We start from the raw sequence: 20289 nt of genomic DNA, 5'->3' as shown, positions 1-20289 counted from the left end.
TGTTGTTGGCCTGAGACCAAACTATGGTGGAGGTGATGAAGATGATGGCGGCCTCCTCCAAAGGGCCCTGTGTGGGCACGGCTGCACTCAGTGCCCCAGACCTTGCAGCAGGCCACCACAGACCCACGCCTCTGCCAGAGACTCTTGGACTCTCACAGGCAAGTCTGGGTCAGCCTCTTGTGGGGTCACTGCTCCTCTCTCCTGGTGTGTAATAAAACTAGCAATAGAACCAGACTAACTCCCACCACATACACTTTAAGATGACGCGATTAGTCAGAAGGGTCTTAAGAAGGAGAAGCTTGTCCCTGAGCAAGATACATTGTTGTTATATAATCACTGGTACAGAGCTTGAGGAAAAACATATCCTTTGCCAGATGAGCTTTGTTGTTGTTGTGTAATCATTAGTTCTGGGATTAAAGAGAAAACAAAAAACAAACATTTGTCCTTTTCTCTGCCTCATGAGCCTCAGACCACTTTCTCCTTTTTGGGGACCCCGGACTTCTTATCAACCTACTCAAGATCTAACTCTTTCAATTGTCATTGCTGATTTTCTGGGCTCTGAAATCACTGCAGATGGTGACTGCAGCCATGAAATTAAAAGATGCTTACTCCTTGGAAGGAAAGTTGTGACCAACCTAGAGCATATTAAAAAGCAGAAATATTACTTTGTCAACTAAAGGTCTCTCTAGTCAAGGCTATGGTTTTTCCAGTAGTCATGTATGGATGTGAGAGTTGGACTATAAAGAAAGCTGAGTGCAGAAGAATTGATGCTTTTGAACTGTGTTGTTGGAGAAGACTCTTGAGAGTCCCTTGAACTGCAAGGAGATCCAAAAAGTCCATCCTAAAGGAGATCAGTCTTGGGTGTTCACTGGAAGGACTGATGTTGAAGCTGAAACTCCTGTACTTTGGCCACCTGATTCAAAGAGCTGACTCATTTGAAAAGATCCTTATGCTGGGAAAGATTGAGGGCAGGAGGAGAAGGGTACGACAGAGGATGAGATGGTTGGATGGCATCACTGACTCAATGGACATGAGTTTGGGTGGACTCCGGGAGTTGGTGATGGACAGGGAGGCCTGGTATGCCTCAGTTCATGGGGTTGCAAAGAGTCGGACATGACTGAGCAACTGAACTGAACTGAACAGAACTGATACTTCCAAAGCTATGTTGAATAATAGTGGCCGGTGAGGACATGGTTATCCTGTTTCTGATCTTAAAGGAAATGTTTTCAGTTTCTCATCATTGAAAATTATGTTTGCTGTGGGTTTATCACATGTGGCCATTAAAATGTTGAAGGAGACACTCAGGTCAGAAGCGCGGGACAGGATGATTTTTTTTTTTTTTTTTTTTGAGGAAAATTAACAAGTGTTGTCATGGTTTGGAAGAAATTGGAAATTGTCTAGACTGCTGGTGGAATAAAAAATAGTTCAGGCTCTGTGGAAAAGAGTTTTTCAGTTACTCAAAAAGTAAAAACAGAATCACTCTGTTTCAAAATTCTGCTGCAAAGAAGATGTGCAAGATCATTAAAAAGAGATGTTCAAACAAAAATTTACAATTGCCCAGAGTAGTCCTATTCACAGTAGCCAAATAGATGACAGACACTAAAGTAGTTCTACTGATGAATGGATAAGCAATGTGATATGTTCATAAAGGGAACAGAGAACTGACACATACTATAGCAAGGATAACCTTAAAAGTTATGTTAATTGAAAGAGGCAGAACAAAAGGACACAGAGCATATCTTTCTAATTACATGAAATATCCCAAAGAAGCAAATATGCAGAGAGAGAAAGAAGACGGATGGGTTCCTGAGTCGTTGGGGAGGGAGAAGCTGGAAGTGACCACATGGACAATAGGAAGTTCCTTTTCAAGAAGAAAGGACTTTACAGCTGAATATGGTGGCAGTAACAGAAGAGTGTGAGTATATTAAGGGATAGTGGATTGCATAGTTCAAAATTGTGAATAAAATTTTATATGCATGTCACAATTACATTAAATGATTGAATTTAATTCTTATTCTACATTGCCCACTGTGAACTGAGAGAAGCCAGGGGGTGACAAACAAAGAAAACACAGGACTTTCTGTGCAGAATTTTGCTGTGAAGGAACAAGAAACACTCCTAGATTGTTGGCTCTTCCTCAGTGCCTGCTCCTTGGGCGACCCTGTGCTCGTGGTCCTGAGCGCCCCCTGGTGGACCCTGAGCTCCCCTACAGCCCCTCCTGTCCCCCTGCAGGAGGTTTTGGTCTGGGCTCACACTGACTTCCACTCACTGTGTCTCTTGCACAGTAATACACGGCCGTGTCCTCGGTGGTCACAGAGCTCAGTTGCAGGGAGAACTGGTTCTTGGACGTGTCCCTGGAGATGGAGGTGCGGCTCTTGATGGAGGGGCTGTAGTAAGTGTTACCATCATAGTTTATGCAACCCATCCACACTAGCCCCTTCCCTGGGGCCTGGCGGATCCAGTTCCAACCATAACCACTGGTGATGGAGTAACCAGAGTCGGCGCAGGTGAGGGAGAGGGTCTGTGAGGGCTTCACCAGGCTGGGTCCCGACTCCTGCAGCTGCACCTGGGACAGGACCCCTGGGGACAAGGAGAATCAGTCCCTATAAGTCACCTGCAGTCACAACCATCCCCACAGACCTCTGTCTGACACCTGAGACCCTCTGCTTGTAGGGCTGTCAGCAGGCAGAGGAGAAGAACCCCCAGCCTCATCTTCTTCTAGCGCACAGCTCTGCCTTCCCTGCGACCTCAGCCCTGTGTGAGGAGAGAGCTGTGAGCTTCCACAGACGAGGGGTGGATTTTACCCTGGAGCTTGAAGATGAATTTGCATGTGGGTGAGCCCTGTCTTCATAAGTGGAGAGAAGCCGAGGTCAGTCTCCCGGTGATCTTTCCTGGTTGTGTGCACAGTGCACTTCTCTCGAACCCACGTGGTAAAGGTCTGGGATGGGAGAGCACTTCGTTAGTGAAGTTGATCGTGATCAAAGGATGGGCCCAACTTTCTGAGAATAAGAACCGTTGCTATACTAGATGTGTAGATCCCATTGCTTTATTTTCATGGATAATTCAGAGCTATTATAATAAATTAATATTTGAACTGGTTGACTGAACAACAACAGCAATTCAAGGGACAGGTGTTCCTAGAAACAGGACTAGATTGGACTCTTCAGATTAATAGGGTGTGTAGATCTTTCTGAGAGTGGGTCTGATTGGACTCTTCAGATTAATAGGGTGTGCAGATCTTTCTGAGAGTGGGTCTGATTGGACTCTTCAGATTAATAGGGTGTGCAGATCTTTCTGAGAGTAGGTCTGAAGTTCAAAAGAAAACCCATTTATGCCATAACACGTTTATAAGTTGTATAGTTTATATACAAGTTTATAAACTTCTCTTATTAAATGTTGTTGTTGTTCATTTGCTAAGTTGCTTCCAACTCTTTGCGACTGCTAGATGCCTCTGTCCATGGGATTTCCCATGCAAGAAGAGTTTAGTGGGTTGCCATTTCCTTCTCCAGGGGATCTTCCAGGCCTAGGGATCGAACCTACATCTCCTGCATTAGCAGACGGATTCTTTACCACTGAGCCACCAGGGAAGCTGTCTTATTAGATACTAGCCAACTAAAAACTTATGTGGTAACCTAAATTTATAAACAAGATGTCATGCTTCCTTGGTGGTCCAGTGCCTACCAATGCAGGGTACATGGGTTCGATCCCTGGCCTGGGAAGATTTCACAAGCCACAGAGCAGCTAAGCCCCTGTGCCACAACTACAGAGACCATGCACCGTACAGCCTCTGCTCCTCAACCATAGAAGCCATTGCAATGAGAAGCTCCTGCTCCCATAGCTAGAGAAAGCCATGCACAGCAACGAAGACCCAGCATGGCCAAAAATAAGCACATTTTAAAAATAAGATAAAAGCAAGATGGTATGAACAAGTATTTCTGTGCAGCTGGCACTCTGATAGTTGGGGAAAAACAGACATGCCTGAATCCAGGAGGGAAAGTGTCAAATTCAAATACAAGAAATTTCCCTGGAATGATGGTGGATGACGCTCCCAGGGGTGGCAGCTCTCCAGTGGAGAATCCACAGCTTCTGAAAGAGATCTTTATATCTTCTGCTGATCCTTCTCAGAAATTAGTTCCCTGGTTTTCCTGGTGATCCGCAATATTTTCTGAGGATATGGAGCACCTCCAAGCTGGTTCTGTGTCCACTCTGCGGTGGGCACACTCGGTTCACTAGGAGGGAGGTGTCTGTCTGGGCTCACATGGGCTTCCCCTCACTGTGTGCAGCTCAGTAACACATGCCTATGTCCTCAGATATCACGGAGGTGATCTGCACGGAAAGCTGGTTCTCTGATGTGTCTCTGGAGATAGAGAGGCATTTTGGGAAAGACAGGATGTACACAGCACTAATCCCAGAAACAAAGCGCCTTATACTCCACAGACCTCTCCTTGGGGAATGGTGGATCCTGCCCCAACAGTCAGCACTGTGTGTGATGCAGAACCAGAGACAGGGCTGGTGAAGAGGGAGTCTTCAATAGTCCTGGGCCCGACTCCTGCACCAGCATCTGGGACAGACACGTGGGAAGGAGAAACAATAGGACACTCACTTCACAGATGTCACCCCATGGCTCCACCTTCTTCAGAGCCAGGAGATACTCCAAACTGAGAGACGCCCGGAAGAAGGGGAATGACCAGAAGGATTTCATGTTGTTTTGGGGAAACCTGTGACTTTCAGAAAATTATGGCAGCGAAGATAAGAACTCTGACTCTGAAGATGACCAGGACCACTTGACAATACTTTAGTCAGGCTTCCTGAAATGCTTTTCTTAACTATGTCTTGACTGTGGATTTCTGTGTCCAGTTTTGCCTGGCTTTACTATGAAACCTGCTTAATCAAGTTAGTGAGAATTTTTACCCTTGAACTTTGATCACAGTCAATATTTGACCCATTTTATTAAACCTGCTATCTCCCAGGTAAAATATGATCACACTGTCCTGCCTTTATCAAGAATCCTCTAGAGACTTGCAAGAATCCTCCTGAACTTGAAGGCTCCTCATAGTCCTTTTTCATCCAGTCAACCTCACCACCGTTTTGGGCATAAATCTCCATTTTACCATCTGTATTTGGAGCTGAACTGAGCTTCCAAGGATGCCTCAAATACCAAAAGTGAGATTCACATTTTTTAAAAATAAATAGTACTTATATTTGAAGTGTGATTATCAAGCTCACATCTCCAGGAGTATAATTCATACCTGAACGATCTTATCTATCATAGACATTTTATACTTAAGTCACCTCAGAGCATTTGATGCTTAATGACATGAGTCTGTACTTTAGACTACACATGAGCAACTTTAAGCAAGGAAACTGTCAAACGTTGGGACAAAACGTGAAAACTATGGCCCTAAATTGTACAGAAAAGAGACTCACTTACATGACGGGGGTGGGAAAACACAGAAGAGTCTTGACTGAGCTCAGTGGGATTGCATGTGTGCCTGGTGTCAAGCACTGAGGCCTTGTAAATGGCCCTGGATGACTGTGAAGGAAACAGCACTTTTCGTTGGTGATGCAGGTAAATTTTACGAAGTATGTGAATGTACAAATATGTAGTTCATGATTAATGAGGTCAATGCATGTGCAGTATTGGGCTTTCTGTCATCAGAATCTATTACACTGAAAACTGATGGACTCAGTCTCTTTGTGCCCTTTGACAGAAAGCTGGAGAGGTGGCTCTTCCTTATATATCTAAAAAAGGAATAAATTACTCAATATTACAATCACCTGGGTGTTCTGAGGACAATAACCAGTGTCAAGAACGTCAGACTAACTTGATAATTATGTGTTGCTAGAGTGTCTTCAATAATTTAAAAAAAAGCAAACAAGCAACAGCAGTTCCTGACTATAACTAATATTTTCTGAAAGCAATATAGACCACAGCAATCAAAGGCTAGAATAGAGGGTCTCTAGTAGAGCTGAAGGGCAGGCAAAGAATCCAGGGATTCTAACCACAAACTCCTCCAGCCCCTCTGCACCTGTTCCTGGGCTCAGTACTGTACTTGGTGGGTTCTGACGGCGCTTGCTCCTTGGAGGAAAACTTATGACCAACCTAGATAGCATATTAAAAAGCAGAGACATTACTTTGCCAACAAACATCCACCTAGTCAAAGCTATGGTTTTTCCATTAGTCATTTATGTATGTGAGAGTTGGACTATAAGAAAGGTGAGTGCCAAAGAATTGATACTTTTGAACTGTGGTGTTGGAGAAGACTCTTGAGAGTCCCTTGGACAGCAAGGAGACCCAACCAGTCCATCCTAAAGGAGATCAGTCCTGAATATTCATTGGAAAGACTGATGCTGAAGCTGAAACTCCAATACTTTGGCCACCTGATGCGAAGAACGGACTCATTGGAAAAGACCCTAATGCTGGGAAAGATTGGAGGAAGGAGGAGAAGGGGACTATAGAAGAGGAGATGGTTGGATGGCTTCACCAACTCAGTGGACATGAGTTTGAGTAGCTCTGGGAGTTGGTGATGGACAGGGAAGCCTGGCGTGCTGCAGTCCATGGGGTCGCAAAGAGTTGGATATGACTGAGAGATTGAACTGAACTGAACTGAGCACCCCCACGTGGTCATGGAGCCCCCTGCAGAGAGGTTTGTGTCTGGGCTCACACTGACTTCCCCTCACTGTGTCTCTTGCACAGTAATTCATGGCCGTGTCCTCCGAGGTCAGAGAGCTCAGCTTTAGGAAGAACTTGTTCTTGGACGTGTCCCTGGAGATAGAGGTGCGTCTCTAGAGGGATGGGCTGTAGTAAGTGCTGCCACCTGAACTGAAGGCTCCCATCCACTCTCATCCCTTCTGTGGGGGCTGCTGAATCCAACTCCAGTAGTAACCATGGGTGACGGAGTAACCAGAGATGGCACAGGCGAGGGAGGGGGTCAGTGAGGGCTTCACTAGGCCTGGGCCCGACTCCTGCAACTGCACCTGGGACAGGACCCCTGGGGGCAAGGAGAGTCAGTCCTAGTCAGTCACCTGCTGCCATAGCCATCCCCACAGACCTGTGTCTGCACCTGAGACCCTCACCTTGGGCAGTTGTCACCAGGCAGAGGAGAAGACCCCACAGCCTCACCTTCTTTTACACCACAGCTCTGCCTTCCCTGAGACCTCAGCCCTATGTGAGGAGCGAGCTGTGAGCTCCCACAGCCCAGGGCTGGGTTTGACCCCTGAGCTTGAACATGAATTTGCATGTAGGGGAGAACCCTGTCCTTATAAGTTTGGAGAAGCCAAGGTCAGTCCCCCTGTGATCCTTCTGGGTCCTTGTGCACAGTTCTTGAACCCACATGGCATAAGTCTGCGATGGGAGAGCAGTTCATATGTGAAGTTGATCATGATCAAACAATGGGCCCAACTTTCGAAGTATAAGAATCATTGCTGAACTAGAAGTGTAGATCCCATTGTTTCAATTCCATGGATCATTTGTAGCTTTTACAATGAATCAATATTATATTTGAAGACGTTCTTACACCCAGGAATCATTCCACGCACTCTAAATTGTGCCATATTTTATAAACATTATTTCTTTTAAAATTATGTTTTGACATCAACACTGATATGAAAATAATAAATAAAAGATCATCCTCCGCACAGCCTGGCTCAGGTCCATTGGGTCCTGCAGGTTGCAGAGCAGGTGCTGCCTTCCATCTCAGTCCAGCTCAGCCAACAGGTAAGGCCAGGTGAGTTCCCGCTTCTGTGAGACTGGGTCAGGCCATGCACCGCACACAAGGCTTTAGACACACTTGTCCCTGTTACTTCTAGCTTCTCCCGGAGCAGTACAGCCCCCTCCCACAGAAGGGCCATTCAGGAGGGATTCTCAGGTTTCTTGATCCACAGAAGCTCTGGGGCCTGGAGACATCTTCTCCCAAGAATGAAAGTGAATGTAAAAGTTGCTCAGTGTGTCTGACTCTTTGCGACCTCATGGACTATACAGTCCATGGAAATCTCCAGGCTAGAACACTGGAGTGGGTAGCCTTTCCCTTCTCCAGGGTATCTTCCCAATCCAGGGATCGAACCCAGGTCTCCATTGCAGGCGGATTCTTTACCAGCTGAGCCCCCAGGGAAGCCCTAGAACACTGGAGTGGGTAGCCCATCCCAGGAGCTTATCTCTGGGCCTTCAGACATTCTGAGATGTGTGTCCAAGGTGACCTGACTCTATTCAGAGCAAAGTCTACTTAGAACCTGAGATGCTGGTGTCCACCTGACAGGCCTGGGAGAAAGGAAATCTGGGATCTGATTTCCAGAGAAAGGGATGTGAGCTGAGTGACGGGCCTAAGAGCTCAAACGGGAGGAGAAAATCAACCTGAGAGAAACAGCTGCACCTCTTATCGCTGAGCTGAGAGGGAGACCAGGATGTGAGTTCAACAACAGGGTAAGTGGTTCGGCACACATGTCTCAAAAAGTGGGCAACCATAAAGGGGGATGCTACAATTTTATGAATTACATGTGAACAGTGTGTATCAGATACGACTCTCTCTATGAATTGTATTGTTTTAGAATCCTCATAGAAATGGACCACACAACCCTGTTCCCCTAGCAGCCGAGTTGTCTAACAGTTGTTACTTGGTCACTTGTCATCCTTGGAGTCACATATGTCACATTTAACTCTTTCGAAGACTGAATGATATTCCAGGGTAGGTACAAGACACATTCTGTTTGTTGAATTTAATACTTTTTATCATGTCTCTCCCATTTTCACAAGAATTTTGTTGCTGTAGCTAGGTGTATGTGTCTGAAAGTTTACTGCCATGAGCTGTAAATGGATCTGGTATTTGTGGTCTCAGGAGGAGAGGATTTTGATCAGGGGCCAGAGACAAAGCTTGATCACTCAGAGCTTTTGTGTAGCAAAATTTTATTAAGATGTAGAGGGATAGAGAAAGATTCTGACATAGACATCAGAAGGGGACAGAAAGAGTGCCCCCTTGTTAGCAAGGCAGTACATACCTGTTAGCAAGCTGCTAATCATAGATAAAGGAAAGTCCTCAAGGCTGAGAGAGTTGCACCAGGCTCCTCTCTCACAACAAGGGGAGTCACCTCAGGCCATAAAGCCATTGACTTGAGTCTTGAAGAAAGGCAGATCTCCAAGCAAATACATAGTTTCATTAACATAGCTTAAGAAAAACATTTCCATGAGAAAAACCGTATTTGTTTGCTGAGCAATTAGCAGCTCAAGTTTTGAGAAAACGTGAAATTTAGGTGGAACCAAGTGTCATCATGGCAACACAGATTTAAAAGGGAGCTCCTTTAATCTTGTGTAGAGAAGGGGAAAAAAGGTCTGCCCCTTGCAGTTTATTTCCTCCTGTTGCTTGGGAACCCTGGTCTCCCTGCTGAGGCCTCCTCACCCTTTCGCATCCTTGTTATTTTCCTGATTGTGAGAAGATGCACGGCACAGAGAAGGCAGTCAGTAAGTGCACTCTGAAGGCACTGATGAATCAGTGGAGGAATACCGAGGGCGTGGTCACACAGCCAGGAGGCAAGCTGACTCGGGACAGACACAGCCACGATTTCCGGAAGAAGAGTCAGTCGTCGCCTGTCACGGTCTGCAGCCTGTCCAGGAAGCTGCAGGATGAGGAGAATGACAGGGGCTGAGACAGAGTCTGTGTGAGAAGGAGACTGGGCTGACAGAGGCCATCACTCTGCACAGGGTCGGCTCCAATCCCAGCTCACAGCCTCCTCAGCCTGCTGCTCCCGAGTCCAGGGGCTGTGGACACAAGAGCAGCCCCACGCTGCGGTGTGAGGACAGAAAAGAGCAGACAGGAAGAAGGTTCAGGGGACACTGAGGAGGGAGGCACTGTGGCCCTTCACAGGGGCTTCTGCCCTCCCTCAGCAGGGCCGGGCCTGTGCCCCGTGACTTCCCAGCATCTCTCTGTCCAGCCCTCTCAGGGACTCCTAGTAGAGGGAGGTCAGGGTCTTTGTCTAACTCTGGGCCACTTTGTGTTCCTTGCATAGCAGGATGCCCAGCTGTATCCTCAGTCTCAGAGACCAGATGTCAACACACCTGAGTCTGGAGGGTCCCTGGGGTGACCATCTGCTGACCTGGGGGCTGGGCTACGTGTGGTTCCCAGCAAGGTGATCTAGCCCGCAAGCCCCATCACCTTCCCAGGAAGCTGGAAGTGAGGAAGAAGCACAGCAAGCAGAGTCGTGTTCTGGAAGTACTCCCTCCCTCAGCTGCATGTCTAGTTGCCTTAGACCTCTCGCAGTCAGCCCCTAGCACGTTCCTCAGCACCAGAGGCACCAGTGAGGGAGCTGCTCCCCTGGCCCAGGCGCAGAGCTGCGGGAGGAGATGGAGACACCCTGTTTTCCAGGCAAATGAAACATGGCGCCCAGGCTGCGTCTGAGGGGCAGCTCCCCAAATCCACAAGGAGGGTCCCAAGCTGGAGACCAGGGGAGCTGGTGGTTTAGTTCCAGGCCAAGGCAGACAGGCTGAGACCCAAGAAGAACTGGTGTTTCAGTCTGAGAGGCAGGACATGCAGATGAAAATACCCCAGCCCAGGGGCCTTCAGCAGGAAGAATCCTCTGTTAGATCAGGGTGTCAATGTTCTGTTCCATTCAGGCCTTTGACTGACTAAGCCTGGCTGACTCTTATGAGGGAGGGCCATCTGCTTTGCTCATTCTACCAACTGAAATGTTAATCTCACCCAGAAGCCCTCACACAAGTACCCAGACTCAGGTTCAAGCAAACACGCCGGCACTGCATGGTCCGGCCCCGCCGACATGCATGAACTCTGCCACGAGTCGTGCGTTACACACTCTCCTGCCACTAGCAGGTTCCGGCTGCCTCTCCACACATAGTGCTAAACAAGCTTCTCAGCATCTGTGCCCAGGAGGAGTATCTACTGAAACAAATATCAAGGAAATCTGCCTTTGAACTACATTGACGAGAGCTTATCCTGTGTGTTAAAGGAAATTTACCAGGGGAATTTCAGAGTCAGTCTCTGGGTTCACACTTCACAACTAAAGCAGCAACTCAGATTTCCCCACCTTCGAGGGCTTCTCAAAACTAGGATCTCTAACTCAGGATCCTCAGAAATCCTCTGGAAACTAGAACTCCTTAGAAGGAGACAACTGACTCAAGACCTTCAGACCAGAGGAGGATCTCAGAGAAAGGACAGCTTCCACCCAAGGTGTCAGAATAAGACCCTTTTATAATTCCTGTGCTGTCCTTATTTGCTAATTATAATCATTCTTTACTTTTTCTATAGCTCCTTGGTTACTGTCCACCCTAAATGACCCTGAGCTCCATCTTGTTCTTTACAATCAGAACCATCAGGTGTAAAAATGAATGCAACTCCAGCTTTGATGTTTGACTGCTGACAGCTCTCCAGCCTCCAGCCTTCTTCCTCCACTTCAGTCTCATAGCTTGATGCACTGATAAGAAAGTCTGGAAGCTCTGTTATTGAACTCTCTTGGGAGACTCAATCCACACAGTCCCCTGCCCACACACAGGGACACTTCTCAGTACTTACACCGCAACCACAATAAAAACCTGAGCTGTCTCTTTCCTGACTCTCTGAGGCCATTTCATACCTACTTGATCAGAACCTACTGTGCGTGGGAGGCCGTCCTGCCTTGGCAGAGATGCTACACATTTGGCACTGTGTGCAGGTGCTGGACAGTAACCGCCCACTGGGGCCCTCCTCTCTTGGTTTTCATGGACCTCTCATAGCTGATGACACAAGTGCACTTGGAGCTGGTCTTTGCTGCCAGTTTGTATGCTGAGTGTTTGTGTTCTGTGCTGCACTTTAAACACTTCAGCTCTCTCTCATGGGGTGAGCCAATGCAGATCAGAAGGCTCCTGAAAAGTTATTAAATAACCTGAATGGACAGGGTATAAGAATGTGTCCCTCAACACAACGACACCTGGATGTGAGTTAAGCCCACACTGGTTTTTGTCTTAAAATAAACTGATGTGTTGACTCTGACATAAACTGTGGCTGACATCAGGGTCAATGAGTGACTCCTACACTGTGACCCATTTTCCTCATGTTCTAGCAGATATTCTAGTTGTCTGGGAACATTTCCTGAAGCATGTATGGTTTAGACCACAATTGTTGTTCCATTTCAGGACAGTTCGAGAAGACCAAGATACAAGTTCTACATCTACATCTTATCCTGAGCAGATAATCATTATCCTCTGGGCTACTAATGCCCATCCGCATTTCCCAGTAAGTCTATACATAGCAAAGACCAGGGATCCTGGTCACAGGTGAGTAAGAAAGTCTCATAGGACTTGCCAGGAACCCGAGGAGCCACATCCTGAACCAGACTTGAGCTGCAGGTAAAGGGCATGAGACATCAGATTCAGACCCCAGGAAACATTGTCTTCCATTTAGGGAAACAGAGAGATAAAGAGAGATGTGAGAGCAGATCCTAGAAATGAAGACACTGGATCAGCAAAGAGGGATCCACGTCAGATCTGGGCCTGACGAGTGTGATCTCACACGGGAGGAGTGTGAGATGCTTTTCAGATGCTCAGTGGTGTACAGCTCTTAGCCACCCGAGGGACGGCAGCACGCCAGGCTTCCCTGTCCCTCACCATCTCCCGGAGCCTGCTCAAACTCATGTCCATTGAATCAGTGATGCCATCCGACCACCTCATCCTCTGTCATCCCCTTCTCCTCCTGTCTTCAATGTTTCCCAGCATCAGGATATATTCTAATGAGACGGCGCTTCACATCAGTTGGGCAAAGTCTTGGAGCTTCAACTTCATCATTAGTCTTTCCAATGTATATTCAGGGTTGTTTCTTTTAGGAATGTCTGGTTTTATCCCCTTACTGTCCAAGGGACTCTAAGAGTCTTCTTCAGCACCACAGTTCAAAAGCATCAATTTTTTGACACCCAGCCTTCTTTATGGTCCAGCTCTTACGTCTGTACATGACTACTGGAAAAACCATAGCTTTGACTATACAGAACTTTGTAGGCAACGTGATGTCTCTGCCTTTTAGTACACTGTCCTGATTTGTCATAGCTTTTCTTCCAAGCAACAATGGTCTTTTAACTGAGATATAAAATCTATTAAGTTTGATATGTCACTGATCCTGGCCCCATGTCCATATTTGTTTTGAAATGAATCACAGTGAGTGTCTTAATAATGGAATCCTACTGATTCTCTGAAGTGAATCTACTTGGAGAAGATTCACCAGGATTCTCTGAGTTTGCTCAGGATTCTGACTGTTATGACCACTGGCAGAATAATTTTTCCTTCTTAAGAGATGCTCTGCCTTGGTGCGTAAAAGAATGTTCACACTCTCCTTTTACACACACACATTTTTCTTCTAATTCAGTGATTTTGTAAGTGGTAAGTAAAGAATCATAAATCCAGAGAGTTTCCAGGGGAAACAGATGGAGAGGAAGTCCCAAATTCTGTTTGGGCAACCCACCTCAGCCTCCACCTACACCTGCTGCTGGAGTTGAAACCCAGGACTGGTGAGCTCTGAGCCTTCCCTGGCGTGTTCTGTGCTCGCCCTGCAGACCCGTCTGTCTCTCTCCTCGCAGGGTGGCTCGTGTCTGGGCTCAGGCTCACTTCCCCTCTCTGTGGTCCTTGCGCAGTGACACACGGCTGTGTCATGCATCACGCATGATCGTGATCTTGTGATATGTGATGTGCCTTCCCATCTGTTTGCGACATCTTCCGTTGTTTTATCAGCTTCTACAGGTTTCAGAGTACAGGTCTTTTGCCTCCTTAGGTAGGTTTATTCCTGGCATTTTATTGTTTTTGTTGCTATGGTAAATAGGATTGTTTCCTTGATTGCTATTTCTGATCTTTCATTGTCAGAGTATAAGAATGCAAAGATCTGTGTATTAATTTTATTTCCTGCAACTTTACCAAATTAATTGATGAGATCTGATAGTTTTCTGGTAGCACTTTTAGGATTTTGTATGCATAGAATCATGTCATCTGCAAACAGTGACCATTTTACTTCTTCTCCAATTTGGATTATTTAAAATTTCTTTTTCTTCTTTGATTGCCATGCCTAGGACTTCCAAGCTATGTTGAATAATAGTGGTGAGAGTGGACATCCTTGTCTTGTTCTTGATCTTACAGAAAACACTTTCAGTTTTTCCCCATTTGGGCTGATGCTTGTTATGGGTCTGCTGTTTATGGCCTTTATTATATTTAGGTACGTTCGCACCATGTTAACCTTCTGAAGAGTTTTATTTTTATCATAAATGGGTGTGGAGAAGTGAAGTTGCTCAGTCGTGTGAGACTCTTTGTGATCCCATGGACTGTAACTTACAAGGCTCCCCCATCCATGGAATTTTCCAGGCAAGAGTACTGGAGTGGGTTTTGCCATTTCCTTCTCTAGGGGATCTTCCCTACCCAGGGATCGAGCCCGGGTCTCCCACATTGCAGGCAGATGCTTTACCCTCTGAGCCACCAGGAAAGCCCATGGGTATTGAATGGGTGTTGAATGTTGTCAAAAGCCTTTTGCGCATCTCTTCATATGATCATAAGATTTTTGGTAGTGACTCATCTCGGGCAGAGCGCTGGGGCTCCGAGCAAACCAGCGAGCAAGCGAGCGGTGCTCGGCGGGGACCGAGAGAGGGAGAGAGAGAGAGGCGCGGACGGGCGAGGCGGGCCCGTCCGGGAGCTTGCGCCGGGGAAGGGGTGTAGGTCCGGCGCCAGAGCCGCGGCACCGCATCCCTCTCCACGCCGGCTCAGCTGGATTCTCCCGGATCGGGCGCAGGCTGCCTTCTCCTAGTCAAGTGTCCGAGCCGCTCCAAACTCCGGCGGCGAGTCGGCCACAGGAAGTTTATTCTCAGCTCCTTTTCTAAAAGGAGGAAATAGAAGTTTCTCCAAGCGGAAAAAAAAAAAAAAAAGATTTTTATTCTTCAATTTGTTGTGGTGTGTCACCCTGATTGATTTACAGACACTGAGAAATCCTTGACTCTCTAGGATAAGTCCCAATGATCATGATGTATGATACTTCTAATGTGTTGTTGGATTCCTTTTGCTAGTATTTTGTTAAAGATTTTCTGTGTCTATGTTCATCAGCGATGCTGGCCTGTAGTTTTCTGTTTTTTGATACCATTATCTGATTTTGTTTTCAAGATGGCATCTTGACAAGTTTAAAGTGATATCCTCTTGAGGTTTTGATTTTCATTTTCCTGAGAGTTACTGACATCCATCATTTTCCAAATGCTTACCAACCATTTGTTTTTCTTCTTTAAAGACATGTCTATTTAAATTCTCAACCCGACTTATTTTAAATCAGTAATTATTCTAGCTACCACTACTATTTCTTAGGAGTTCCTTATATTTTAAAGATATTAGCCCCTATTAGACAAAAGGTTTACAGACTGTTTCTGCTATTTCGTAGTTTGTGTTTCGTGTTTACTCTATATTTTGTGCTCATGGCTGTGCAGTACTTTTTAGTCTCAGGCCTGTATTTCTCCTGTTTTTGCCTACACGTTTCTCCTCATCTCTATAATATCACTGAAAACCCAGCATCTTGAAACTTCCCATATATTTTTCTAAGAGTTTTATAGATCCAGGTGTTACATTTGTATCTTTAGTCCTTTTTGAGTTGATCTTTCTATACCATGTTAAGGGTCAGATTTAACTACTTTGGATGTGGCTATCCAATTTTCTCTGCACCATTTGTTGAAGAGACTTTGCTTGTTTGTTCAGTCACTCAGCCAAGTCTAACTCTTCAAAGACGGCTAGAAGTCCTTGCCGGTGTAACTTAGGTGTGAAATAGACGTAAAAGGCGGGCCTCCCTGGGGTCTCAGTGGTGAAGAGAATCTGCTCGCAAATGCAGGGGATGCTGGTTCAATCAGTAGGTTGGGAAGATCCCTAGAGAAGGAAATGACAACCCACTCCAGTATTCTTGCCTGGGAAATTTCATGGAGAGAAGAGCCTGGTGGGCTACAGTCCATGGGGTGGCAAAGAGCTGGACACGACTTAGTGATAAAACAACAACAGCAGCAAGACAATAAAAGGCATTCAAACCATAAAAGAAGAAATAAAATTTTCTTTGTTTGCAAACAAAATCATCTTCATAAAAGAAACAAAGGATTCCTAATAAAAACTTCTTGGACTAGCAAATGCAATAAGTTATAGGATATGCACACTACTTATACATGTCCCTATACACTCACTACAGTGCGTCTTGAATTTGTGACCAGGAAACAACCTCATTTTCTGTAGATGACAGACAGCATTTATGAGGCTGTCTTAGGGAAACTAGGAGACAGCAGAGAGTGGGCAGAGTCAGGACTCGGTCATCTGGCTCCCATCATCCACGTGGACTCTTGTGTTGAGGAAGAGAGACACGTCATAGCTCACAGCCCAGGACTGCTTTCAGAGACCACCCAGATGTGACCAGCAGGGCTGGGACAGGTTCCATTTCTGGACATGTGCTCCTGCCTGCCTCTTGGGGAAACAGGAGTCATCTTCAGGTGAACTCCCTCCTCATCCATGAGAACGAGGGATGAACACAGAAGGGCAATCGCTGGAACTAGTGTCCACCCGAGTGGATGAGGACCAAGAGGAGATTGTGCTGCAAGGAGGACAGAGATCCTGGGGACTAATCATAACCGCATGGGATCATTCCCCTGTGCTGATCTGGGGAAGGGCCCATGAGGGGCCAGTGTGCACATCTCAGGTCAGAGGGGGTATTCTATTTGTGACAAGGAGTACATTGAATGAAGGGGCTGGATGTAGGAGAGGTCCAATCTGCAAACAGAATGTTCTCACATTAGTGCCTGCAGAAAGTGTCTGCAGAAAGTGTACACCAGAGCAGAAAAGTCATAGCAGGAAATGTCCCTGGGAACAGCTGGGAGATGGGAGAGGAAGGAAATCCTTGTCTCCAAGGGAAGCCCCTTCCCAGTCCCTCTGCACCTGTCGCTGGTATAAGCTTCTGTACAGGCAGGTCCGGAGTGCCCCCTGCAGCCCCCCCTGTCTCCCTACAGGAGGTTTTGTCTGGGCTCACACTAACTAACTTCCCCTCACTGTGTCTCTTGCACAGTAATACATGGTTATGTCCTCAGCTCTCAGGCTGTTCATTTGCAGAGTCACTGTACTCTTGGAGTTGTCTCTGGAGATGGTGAATCGGCCCTTCACAGAGTCTGCAGAGTATGTACTACCACCGCCAGTATTAATATATAAGACCCAGTCCAGGCCCTTCCCTGGAGCCTGGCGAACCCAGTGCATGCCATAGCTACTGAAGGTGAATCCAGAGGCTACACAGGAGAGTCTCAGAGACTCCCCCCCCACCCCCCGCCCAGGGCTGCACCAAGCCTCCCCCAGACTCCAGCAGCTGCACCTTACACAGGACACCTGCAGGTGTCTACAGCATTTGTTGATAGCATTTGGGAAACTTAGTTTTTATTATGTGAAGTTTTCCAGGTGAACACGTGGCAACCATTTATTTCTATATAAGCAGTGTGCATGGGAATTATATTCAGAAGTCTCTAACATTTTTCTTTCTATCAATGAAAGCATTCAGGTAAATATCTTTATTATCATGTGATTTGGCATGATAAATGTATATTATCTATTGTGCTTTTTTATTTTTACATAAATGACATAATTTATGAAATGAGGTATCAATTTACCTGTATGATGCACACTTAAACCACTAAGACATGTAGGGAGACCATATGATGAAAGAAACTGGACCAGCATCAGCCTCCCTGTGCTAGATATGTCGAGATGGTGTGAGAATTGGGAGGAAGGTTAAACTAGAACTATTAAATTCATGGAAAACCCAGGGTGCTGACCCTGAGAGGCGAATGAGCAGGGGCCCTGAATGGGAGATGGCCCCACCCTTGCTGGGTCATCGCTTCACACTGCTTCTTCATTACCCTTGTGCTTGTCCCTGAAATACTCCTATTTTCCTGGAGAGAAAAGGTAAGGGCCAAGGGTGGAGGTGTGACCAGGACCTTGGAGCAATAAATGCAGAGCAGTAAAAACTCTGTGCCGTTCTTAACCCTCACATGAGACTAACCTCCACTCACCTGCCAGTAAATGCTTTAGTGTAATTAATTTGTGCAGTGCATTCATTAATATTAATGTGGATGAAGCTGCCACCACCATTTCCCCTTCAATGTTGAGGATAATAATGTATCTGGACAGTAAAGTTTCAGTGCTTTACTGAGAGATCTTATTTCTGGATAACCCTGAAGGCTGATCTGAATAAAAATACAATGTTCTAGAAGTTCTATTTTGTTGCAATATGTGGAAATTTTCTTCTGTTCTTTATGTCTCAAGCTTTCTTGTTGGAAGAAGCATCCACCTGGTAATATTTAAGCCTTAAAGGGACAAGAGGTCACTAAAAACGAAAAAAATTTGCAGTTTGCCAAATACATATGTGACATTTAGTGCATCTGATATCAGGAAAGGGCTGTGTTTATATCAGATAGGCATCATCTTGCCCAAAGTTTCCTAAATGCCAAAACTAAATGTATAAATGCAAATTAGCAAGTGGGTGAATTTGCAAATATGAAATCCATGAATAACAAGGATCTTTTCCTATGGGACATTCTGGCATTAGAGTCTATAACACATTCTGCAGAATTCAGTGTTTCTGGAGATTGACTGAAAGCAGGAGGGTGTGTTTTTTCACTGAACATGTACAGAAACAACAAAAAGTAATATTTAAAGATCTCCTGGGCCTTCTTGGGTCATTCACCAGTTTCAAGAATTTTGGACTCACATGAAAAATGATGGTGAACCTCAGAGTTGTACTGAGCCTCTTTGAGAAGAAAAAAATAAAGCAGAGAAAACACACAGCTCCTGAGTATTAGATTACATGTGTGTGTTGGTACATATTCCACACAGACGTATATGTACACACACACAACTATACTTAAAGGGAAAATACAAACTATGCATAGTTTTATGAAAGAAATATAAAACACAGTAATGAAAAATTAAGGACACAAAAGAGGTTTTCCAGGGAAGCAATGGGGCAGGAAAAGAAAAATCACAGATTGGAAGTTTTCTCTCCCAGAACCCCAGGGCACCTGCTCCTGGGCGCAGTCCTGAACGTGGTGGCCCTGAGCGCCCCCTGGTGGTCCTGGGCCCACATGCAGGGAGGTTTCTGTCTGGGCTCTCTCTGACTTCCCCTCACTGTGTCCTTTGCACAGTAATACACGGCCGTGTCCTCAGGTGTCACGCTGCTCAGTGAGAGAGAGACTTGGCTCTTGGAGGTGTCCCTGGTGATGCTGAGCCGGGATTTCAGGGCTGGCTTATAGTATGTACTTCCACCACTACTTATTCCACCAACCCACTCCAGCGCCTTCCCTGGAGCCTGGCGGACCCAGCCTACAGCATAGCTGGTTAGTGAGAATCCAGAGACAGCGCAGGTGAGGGAGAGGGTCTGTGAGGGCTTCACCAGGCTGGGTCCCGACTCCTGCAGCTGCACCTGGGACAGGACCCCTGTGGACAGAGAAGCACGGTGACTCACGGGCTCAGATGCTGCTTCCCCACGTGCCCATGTCTGATCCAGAGACACTCACCGCTGGGAGCTGACAGCACGAAGAGGAAGGTCCACAGTGGGCTCATCTTCGAGCAGATGAGAGTCACCGCTCCTGAAATCTCTTCAAGCCTGAGGAGGAGCCTGAATTTAAGTGACCTGGTGCTTTGTTTCCAGCCTGTGACCTGAGTGGATCTTTGCATGTGGGAGGGGCCTCTGCATAAAAAGCAGAAAGTAGTGAAAGGAGGTTCAGTCTATGGACCTCGCCCTGTGAGGAGGACGCTGACTATTCAATCAGAGAACTCAGCCCCTCCTGTGGTCCCCCTCCACCTGCCAGGAAGGCTGTTTATGGAGGAATGGAATGATGAGGGAGGGTTGTTCGGGAAAAATGATGCTGTCAAGGAACAAAGGCAGATTTTGGGAAGAGACTTTAACTTCATGGAGGTGTTTACCTTCACTCAACAAAAGCCCACCACACATTCGGGGACCACCTAGGTGTCAGACACAAACTCTTGTTTTTTTTTCTTTTCTGATTAGCTTATGTTTTCTTACTCCATATTCAAACATTAGAGACAAAATTTACAAGTAATAATCACATTGAATTCAAATGGAGTTGAGTCCAACTTAATGTTTATCAGAATTCCCAAAGCATTTATATTTCCCTTACCTTTTATGACTATTTTTTTATCTGGAACAGTTTAAATACCCTCAAGAATCACTCTAGAGATGGTTTATTCACAGTAATTACACAGAGCATTAACTTTGTGGACAAAGCAGACGTTTCTGCTGAGAAGCCCGTCTTCCCAGCATGGCTGACTTG

At 46.2% G+C, this 20289-nt stretch overlaps 1 protein-coding gene and 1 gene segment (V, D, J or C); both read right to left on the bottom strand.

Annotated features, from left to right (window-relative positions):
• ADAMTSL3 (ADAMTS like 3) overlaps positions 1-20289 on the bottom strand; it is a 392562-nt gene that overhangs the window by 318471 nt on the left and 53802 nt on the right. The window lies entirely within an intron of this gene.
• Positions 15474-19590, bottom strand: LOC122455008. The segment is given in 3 exon segments: positions 15474-15484; positions 19125-19432; positions 19513-19590. Coding segments are annotated over 3 exon segments (357 nt in total).

Source organism: Cervus canadensis, chromosome 17, assembly GCF_019320065.1.
Source record: "Cervus canadensis isolate Bull #8, Minnesota chromosome 17, ASM1932006v1, whole genome shotgun sequence".
Lineage (NCBI taxonomy): Eukaryota > Metazoa > Chordata > Mammalia > Artiodactyla > Cervidae > Cervus > Cervus canadensis.
The sequence above is the reverse complement of the archived record's forward strand: the minus strand, read 5'-3'. Positions and strand labels throughout refer to the sequence as shown.